The 9,220-nt window shown below is 33.9% G+C and overlaps 2 protein-coding genes across 2 annotated transcripts; one reads left to right on the top strand and one right to left on the bottom strand.

The window, feature by feature from the left end:
* The first annotated feature begins 569 nt into the window (after nt 1–569).
* On the top strand, nt 570–2,177 carry LOC131803457 (putative nuclease HARBI1). The gene is made up of 4 exons (XM_059124786.1): nt 570–937; nt 1,004–1,442; nt 1,527–1,671; nt 1,730–2,177. The coding sequence occupies exons 1-4, from the start codon at nt 804–806 to the stop codon at nt 2,116–2,118; spliced, it is 1,107 nt and encodes a 368-aa protein (XP_058980769.1). The 5' UTR covers nt 570–803; the 3' UTR covers nt 2,119–2,177.
* A 51-nt stretch (nt 2,178–2,228) lies between these two features.
* Nucleotides 2,229–3,614, bottom strand: LOC131803458 (uncharacterized). Its single transcript, XM_059124787.1, has 3 exons — nt 3,365–3,614; nt 3,124–3,304; nt 2,229–3,060 (listed from the first exon to the last, which is right to left on the bottom strand). Coding segments are annotated over exons 1-3 (798 nt in total). The 5' UTR covers nt 3,367–3,614; the 3' UTR covers nt 2,229–2,445.
* Between the last annotated feature and the right edge of the window lie 5,606 nt (nt 3,615–9,220).

Here is a 9,220-nt window from a genome sequence, read left to right as displayed (position 1 = left end):
GGAGATGATCGCATAATATTTAGGGGTTGAAATGGACCAAATACTGAAAATATTTCGGATTTTGCAGTAGCTATACAGCAATTATAGACCAATCGACGAGGAATTTCGCATGTAGCTAGAGTTTAGGGCGGGGAAGATGCCTACCAATTTGGGTGGTCATCGGATAATATTTAGCGGGTAAAATAGACCATATCTTTTGTGTTGAAAAAATTCAAAATTTTTCATTAAACCGCGAATATTTTAAATCCTGGCGAAATCACAAAGCCATTACAGGGTTACTTCTGATCTTTACATTGATGTTAACATCCAAAAATCGGATATATAGCAAAATATGTGCGATATATATGTCTATCGAAGAGGATATGCTTGAAAGATCTCTTATATGTCGAGAACGGCTGAACTGATTTCGACAGTTCTCATTAATTCAGCATGGCCTCTTGGCAGGAAAGAAAAAACGTCTAAAAATATCGCATAAAAATATCTCTCTAAAGATGATTCGTTGAAGAATATAGTCAAATAGCTGTATCTCATGTAGATGCGTTTCAGTCAAAAACCAATACAGCCCGATTCTGAATACTCCCCGGGAGATTATTCCCGGGGAGATTATTTTTCCCGGGAATAAAATCCTCCTATTCTAAACAAACGGGGAGAATGGTAATAAGGGAGAGAGAATTTCGATTATTCGAAGTCAGCTGTTTTGCGTCAGCTGTTTTGTTTGGCTAACAATTTGCAAATATTTTTATGACTTCAAAAGCATAAAGTGATTAAAAATAAAAAAAGAACTATAAAAAAACAATTTAAAAATGTTTAGTGTTGCGTTTGTGATGCTAGCTGATGCAGAAAACGCTGAAGTGCAGCAGCAGGAGAAAAATATGCAAAGGATAGAAAGGAGAAGGTTACGCGATGCCATCAACCCACTTGAGTTGCCTCAATCTTTGTAAGTACATACATGAATAAACTATTATTAAATTTTATTTATTAACAAGAATCTTACTTTTCAAAGATTTGAAAAATATTATAGGGTAAACAAACCGGCATTCAAGTATCTGTTGGGCGTGTTAACTTCCAACATTCAACCTAAACGTAAGTCATTTGCAGTTTCTCCTGTTGTGAAACTAAGTGCGGCTCTACGCTTCTTTGCGGAAGGCGGGTACCAAACAGGCATAGGAAAAGATTGCGACGTGTCTGTGGCCCAGTGTAGTCTTAGCAAAGTTCTCACGGAAGTCATAAATATATTTGAGAAACATCTCTGCCCAAAATGGATAAGGTTCTGCAGAACGGAAGAGGAGAAACGTAAAATTGCTTTAGCGCTTTATATAAAGCATGGCATTCCGAGCGTTATAGGATGCGTTGACGGAACACATGTCCGCATTATTGCTCCCTCCGCCAATAAGCACTTATATTACAACAGGAAGGGCTACTATAGTTTGAATGTTATGCTGGTAAGTAGTTTCGCTGATTGTTTGTGTTCAAGATATTCATCGGAATGATCAATAATTGATTTTTAACAACAACAAAAATTACAGGTGTGTGATCATGAGTTGAGGATTCAGTACGTGGATGCATCGCATCCTGGGGCGTGCCACGATTCATTCATTTGGAATACCAGCGAGTTGCGAGCCCACCTTGAGGAAGTCTATCGAACAGGCGGTAGTAAATATTGGCTCCTTGGTAAGGTTTTGAATGACAACAGAAAGTATTCACAAATTAATATTTTATTTTTTACTAGGAGATGCAGGGTATTCTCTAGAACCGTGGCTTTTGACCCCTCATAGATGTCCACAGGATGAATCAGTTGAAATTAAATTCAATGAAATCCATTCAAAGTGCCGCAATGTAGTTGAACGCACCAATGGCGTTTTGAAAAATAGATGGAGGTGCATTCTTGGTGCTAGGGAGTTGCACTATTCTCCTGAAAAAGCCGCAAAAATCACAAATGTTTGCTGTGCCTTGCATAATATATGCATTCATTTCAAATGCAATACTGACGTCAACGATGTTGAACATGTTGATAGTATTAGCATACAATATAGTGATAGTGATGTAGTATCCTTGGCCACGCAGCAGTATTTGTCGGTTGCCCAAAATATTAGAAATAATATTGGACATAATCTGTAGTAGATATTCCCCTAAATTTAGACTCAGACACTAATAAACGGCAATCAATCACTTATATATATTGCGACAGCCTAATGTATATTTGTAAATTAAAATAATAAAACATAGGATTAGTTATCACATAGGAATAGCATCACATTTTATTTTAAACAAACTAAAAAACAATTCAAAAACAACCAAAAAAAAACTCAATAAAATTCATGTTCAAAAACAAACAAAAAGAAAACACATAAATTCATATTCTAAAACTAAAAACAAAACTAATACTATTTACAGGTACGTTCATATGCACGTTTTCAGTCTGTGTGTATGTGTATATATATATATTCAGGTACTTTCTAGATTATTTTTCAGTTCTTCCAGTTCTAAGAGTCGGCGGTTCTTTTCAATTTTATCCTCCACTTCTCTTAGCCGCAATTTTTCCATAATTAAATTGTGCCTTTTCTGCTCTTTTAGTTCTTCCTTTTTGACTTCATAAAGGCGGTCAATAGAACGATACACCTTTTTTGAAATTTGTTGCTGCTCAATCATTGCATCCAACATACGTTTCTGAATGTCTATCTCTTCTGATAGAACGTCGCGAGCGGATGCCTGTGTATTGAAATGCTGGCCACTTATTTTAATTTTTTTCGCCGGCGGCTTTTGCGGAGTGTCTTCATTGCTGTGCACCGCAGGACATTCAGCCTCCTCTCCGTCTGGCTCTAGCAACTCCAGAATTTCATTTGGAAGGCGTTCTGGGTTCTGTATTGTAGAAGTGGAAGATCCTAACCCATACTTGATGGCCACACCTTCCACTGACTCCTTCATGCCAACCAAATCGTATATGGCCTCTTCGTTTGCAGAAAACTTCTGCTCCATGTTGGGGCCTCCACCAGTTCCTCTGGAGTATTTGAGGTTTTGTGCCGCCTTCTGCCGTACATACTTTTTTTGATCGGCCCATACCTGAAAAAGGTTTTGCATTTTTGTCATTTGTGCATTGTACAAATCAAATTTTGTGGTACATACCTTCTTCCACTCGGCAACACTTTTTGATGGTGGCCCGGCAGCATTTAATTCCGCCTCCAAATTGCGCCATACCCGGTTTAGCTCCTCTTTTCCTCCCTTAAACCAACCTCGCGCAATATCGCTATGTAATTGCATAGAGGTAAGCAGAATGTCTAACTGCTTTTTGTTTGTTGTTTTTGACCTGAAAGTAAAAATAAATGTTTTTTTTTTTCATTTTTCATGAAAAATTTTAAATACTTACATTTTTTGGCACAACTCGCTTGCAATTTTTTGGCGGAATTATTCCCAAAATTCGTTATCACATTCGCCCTTTTATTGACATTCATAATACCTACTTTTTTCCCGGGGAAGAGTTTCCCATTTTCGAAGTTCATTTAGAATAAGGGAGAAGGGAAAAGGGAAAAAATTCCCCGGGAGATTTTATTTAGAATAGGGGAACAGGGAATAGGGAAAAAATTCCCAGGGAATTGTCATTAAGAATCGGGGTGATAATAAATGTTAATCTTTTGCCACTTCTGAGAGATTATAGGTCTTTGGGAAATATTGGTTCCAGATCTAGGAAGATCATTTACGTGCAACATCTTCCAATAAATTGGAAATGAGCAAATTAGTTAAAGTTGCTGTTATTCGAAAATTAGAGAACGAAACCTGATGGTTTTCTTTTATTATTTGTCACAATATCTTGTGGAATTCTTTCGAGTATCTCGCCTCTATAAACTGTGTCACTTATTATAGTGTTGTAGGGTATTCTACGGTCGGCCCCGCTCGACTGTAGCCTTTGCTTACTTGTTTTTTAACTAGTTTTCTTCATTTCCAATGGATTCCACGTAGAAAAAAAGTTAACAACAAACGAAGACTAAGGTCTTGGTCTTGGTTCTATACATTAAAAACTAGGCATCCCTCCGTTTTTTACAACAATTATAAAAAATTGAGCCTGTATTTTTAACAGGCCAAGTGAAATATAAATACATATTGAACGACTTACCCCTTTTAGACGAACGTAAAATACAGTCATATCAATATTTGTAACTCGAAAATACTACAGCATTTTCACTTTCAATTGAGAATCTTATTTTCCTATTTTTGTTTTTTTTTTTCAAATATTTGAATAAGTGTCTAAAAATCGTCTTTTCTTTACATAGTTACTTTACAGACGCGTTAATCGACTCGCTAATTACTTCACCGCACAACTGCTCAGTAGCTACAGCAGTTATTGTTCAGTTGTAATTATTTTCAGGTAACGACGACTCAAATCTGTTGTTGTTTTTTTTGATTTTGGAAAATACTTGAGTGTGTTTTCACCTTCTCAGTTAGGAGGCTAAAAGTTAAATTGAAAATAAATGTGGCGCAAGTTTTTTTGGTTTTGCAAAAAAAGCACGTTCGTCCAACGTCAGTAGTCACAAAGCATATAACAATGGAGATGTTTGGTATTGAGTTAATAAATAATACGGCTTAGAATCTAAAGTTAAAGTGGTTGTTTTGAAAGTTAAGTTTATGATGACTCAAAATTGATGGGGAGTTGAATAAATGGAAGTTCTGTCGTCATTATGGTGTTAAACTGAATTCGCTCGTATTTGCCAAAAATCAATCCTATTACATATTTTGTGCAAAATAAAGGTTAATAGGACAAGAGATGCAAGAGCAAATTAAAACCGATTACCAGCAATTTCAAAATCTTAAGGACCAACAAAATCCACAAACACATGATACCAAATAGTGTGACCTTTTTGAGTAAAGTTACATACATTTTGGGTGGTAATTGTGTTTGCAACATTCCTAATTCTCAAAATCCGGAGTTTTCCTTATATAAGCCTGCTTATAATACCAATAAAGTTAGACAAAAACAAGTTAAAAAGTATCAGTCCATTTTGCCGACAGTTGTATACCCCCAGCCTTGAGTCATGATTATTCAAGCTATTGACTCTTTATAGGGGAGGTTCAGAAGCATCTGATACAGATAAAAATATTGGTATGTGCAAAATTTGAATGAAATCGAAATCACATCCAAAATCATAAATTCCGATAAATTACATATTCATATCAAATTTCTGGTTAAGAGAAATATTTAGATACTAGCAAGTGCCCGCTACTTCGTATGCGGAATAAGGAATTTATATTAACTGAATTATGTTAAGAGAATTGTCCCAAATAGAATATATTAAATAAATGACCACAATTTTTTAATATCAAGTTATAAATTGGATGAATAATTTCCACCTCCCAACCCTAAATCAACCCCCTATGCCAAATTTGAGATTTCAAGCACACATATATCAAAATCACCTCCTCACATCAATGCTATTTGATACTTGATTCTCATATCAACTTTCTATGGAGTATCCTCCATACTATGGAGGGTATATTCATTTTGTCATTCCGTTTGTAACTCATGGAAATAATGATCTTGGACCCAACAAATTGTATATATTCTTGATCAACGTAAAATTCTAAGACGATTTAGCCATGTCCGTCTGCCTGTCTGTCTGTCTGTTGTAATCACGCTATCTTTCGAACGAATTGAGATAGAAGGCTAAAATTTTGCACACATGTTTATTTTGCCAGTAGGCAGGTTAAGTTTGTAAATGGGCCATGTAGGTCCACGTTTTCATATAGCCCCATATAACAGTACCTCCCTATATTCGGTATTTTGACGATTTTAGCGACATTATTCACCGGAATTGTTTCAAATTACGTATTTAGAGTTCGTAATGGGAACTACAGTCTATCACAGAAAACTGTCTATGCAGGTCCAGGTCTTCGTGTAGGCCCCATATATCAGTACCTCCCAATATTCGATATTTTTATGATTTTAGGGACATTATTCACCGGAGTTGTATCCAATTTCGTATTTGAAATTCGTAATGGGCACTAAAGCCTATGGAAAATTGCACATGCAGGTCCAGTTTTTCGTATATGTCCCATATATCAGTACCTCCCATTTTTCGGTATTTTGATGCTTTTAGTGACATTATTCAAACATCAAATTCATATTTAGTGACATACAAATTTCGTATGTAGAGTTCATAATGGGAACTACAGCATTTGAGAGAAAATTGTCTACGCAGGTCTAGGTCTTCGTATAGGCCCCATACATCAGTACCTCCCATTATTCGATATTTTCACCAATATAAATCACCAAAGAAATGAAATCTCTAATTACATTGTACATAAAAAAATAAAATAAATAAATATTTACATAAGATTTCCAAAAAATGAATATATATATTTTTATACCCTACAACACTATGTGTTGGGGGTATTATAAGTTTGATTGGGCCAAAAATTATGTAACACCTCGAAATATTGGTTTCCCACATAGGAAAGTATATATGGATCATCCTATCTCGCCGAGCTGAGTCGATCTAGCTATGTATGTCCGTCCGTCCGTCTGTCCATGTTAATTTGTAATCACTCTACAGGTCGCAATTATGGCCCGATCTTCACGAAATTTGGAATGAAGGTCGGGGTCGGGCCAGAATAGAACCCTATTTCTTTTTGAGATGATCGCCAAATGTTTAGGGGTTAAAATGGACCAAATACTGAAAAAATGTCGGATTTTGCAGTAGCTATACAGGTCGCAATTATAGACCAATCGACGCGGAATTGCGCATGTAGCTAAAGTTTAGGGCGGGGAAGAAGCCTACCAATTTGGGTGGTCATCGGATAATATTTAGCGGGTAAAATAGACCATATATTTTGTGTTGAAAAAATTCAAAATTTTTCATTAAACCGCGAATATTTTAAATCCCGGTGAAATCACAAAGCCATGACAAGGTTACTTCTGACCTTTACATTGATGTTAATATCCAACAAATCGGATATATAGCAAAATATGTGCTATATATATATGTCTATCAAAGAAGATATGCTTGAAAGATCTCTTATATGTCGAGAACGGCTGAACTGATTTCGACAGTTCTCATTAATTCAGAATGGCCTCTTGGTAGGAAAGAAAAAAGTCTGAAAAAATCGCATAAAAATATCTCTCTAAAGATGAAAATATTGATTTTGTAAAATTTTCTCATATTTTTTCAATTTTGTCATATTTTTGGCATATTTTCATTTTGAATTAAACATTTGGTAATATTTCTACAGCTAACAAAACTAAGTAGTTAGGATATCAGGATATCATATACAGATCGCATTTATGGCCCGATCCTTACGCATGGAGATAAGATGAGGGTCAGAATAGAAGCCTACTCTTTTTGGAGATGATCGCCATATATTTAGGGGTTGAAATGGACCAAAAAACTGCAAAATTGTCGGCAGGTCGTAATTATCGCCCGATCCTCACGCACATTTGAAAGGGGGTTACCGGACATTGCAAAAGCCAAGCAGTTTTGGATGGCCATCCAAAAATATTCAATGTGTGAAATAGTTTGCCAACTTTTGTAGACAAATACGAAAATGTCTATTCCAGAGACTTTTTGGAGAATTCACAAATACAGGAAAGACGCACTTCTGACTATTTCGTTAACGCTGATTTCGTTGAAGAATATAGTTAAATGTCTGTATCTCATATAGATGCGTTTCAGTCAAAAACCAATAATAAATGTTAATCTTTTACCACTTCTGAGAGATTATAGGTCTTTGCGAAATATTGGTTCCAGATCTAGGAAGACCATTTACGAGCAACATCTACCAATAAATTGGAAATGAGCAAATTAGTTAAAGTTGCTATTATTCGAAAATTAGAGAACGAAAGCTGATGGTTTTCTTTTATAATTTGTCACAATATCTTGTGGAATTCTCTCGAGTATCTCGCCTATATAAACTGTATCGTTTATTATAGTGTTGTAGGGTATTCAACGGTCGGCCCCGCTCGACTGTAGCCTTTGCTTACTTGTTTTTAAATTAATTTTTCTTTGGATTTTTTTTCGAATTTACTGCTGAAAGTAACATAACATTTCGTTTTATACAAAGGGTGTCAAAGGAAAAAAAATCTACGCAATATTTCACAATAAATCTCAATTTGCCAATGAACTTAGCAGTTTTTGCACTATTGTGATTTGACTTTTGACGACAAACTTGTATGTCAGATGGGCTTACTGTCCGACTTTATGTAAGCCATGGGAGAATATCATTCCGAAAACCTAAAGACCAACTGACAATTTTTCTATCGATAGGGTGCCTTTATATATATATGAAATTCCATTGGCGGATTTCTTTATATATAAAAGATCGGCAGACAGAATTTTAAAAGCAGAAAATCTTCTAAAATTATTTAATTAAAATATTTTTTGATAGTTTTATATATACATAAAACTTCTCATCATAAAATGTTCGATGGCGTTCTATGGATTATTATATCAAAAAAAAAATCCTGTAAATGATATTTTTATAACAAAAAGTCCTCATCATGATGTCCTACAGAATTAAAATGCTATATGATAGAATTTTATAGATTGAAACTATTCTAAAGATCTTTCAATAGTAGTCTTCATGTCGGTCTTTAAATTAAAGAACTCCAACACATACGTACTTAACTATAATGAATATAAATAAAAAATTGTTTTACTGATTTTTTGTATTAAAACCGCATATATATAAAAATTAAATACATGTTTATTAATTCATATTCAAACTTGTAGTTCTTATAACTAATTTTTTACAACATTTTGTCAAAATGACCTCATTAAAACTATATATATTTTGTATTGAAAATTTCTATGTTATGTAATGTGTGTGGTTTTCTTATGAAATATGTTTTAATATATAATGAGAAAATATTTTAAATTATTTAGTTTATAATAGCAAATATCAATATTGAAAATAGAAAATATTATATTTTATATTTTTTTACACAATTCAATTCAAAGAAAATGGTTGATTTTTTTAATTATAAAATTAAATTTAAATCACATTTCAAATATTTTTAAAATTTTCATTTGAAACAAAATCAATTTACAATCTTAACCTAGATAATATTTAAATATAAAACGACGTTACAAAAGAAGTAAAATTTTACTTTTAAAGTAAGGAATTCATGTACGAAAAATGTATTTTTTTTTTCAATTTGTAACACCATGTAATATACACTATAATATTGTTTACTTCAATATATATTAATACTTATATAACTTAAGCATAACTTTTT

Source organism: Musca domestica, unplaced genomic scaffold (genome assembly GCF_030504385.1).
Source record: "Musca domestica strain aabys unplaced genomic scaffold, Musca_domestica.polishedcontigs.V.1.1 3, whole genome shotgun sequence".
Classification (NCBI taxonomy): Eukaryota; Metazoa; Arthropoda; class Insecta; order Diptera; family Muscidae; genus Musca; species Musca domestica.
Note: the sequence above shows the minus strand (reverse complement) of the source record. Positions and strands in the feature narration are given on the sequence as shown.

Coding starts and splice junctions, on each gene's coding strand:
- LOC131803457 (XM_059124786.1), top strand. CDS start 804: ATGTTTAGTGTTGCGTTTGTGATGCTAGCTGATGCAGAAAACGCTGAA. Junction 1,443..1,526: donor ATAGTTTGAATGTTATGCTG/GTAAGTAGTTTC, acceptor CAAAAATTACAG/GTGTGTGATCATGAGTTGAG. Junction 1,672..1,729: donor TAGTAAATATTGGCTCCTTG/GTAAGGTTTTGA, acceptor ATTTTTTACTAG/GAGATGCAGGGTATTCTCTA.
- LOC131803458 (XM_059124787.1), bottom strand. Junction 3,061..3,123: donor GTGTTGCCGAGTGGAAGAAG/GTATGTACCACA, acceptor AACCTTTTTCAG/GTATGGGCCGATCAAAAAAA.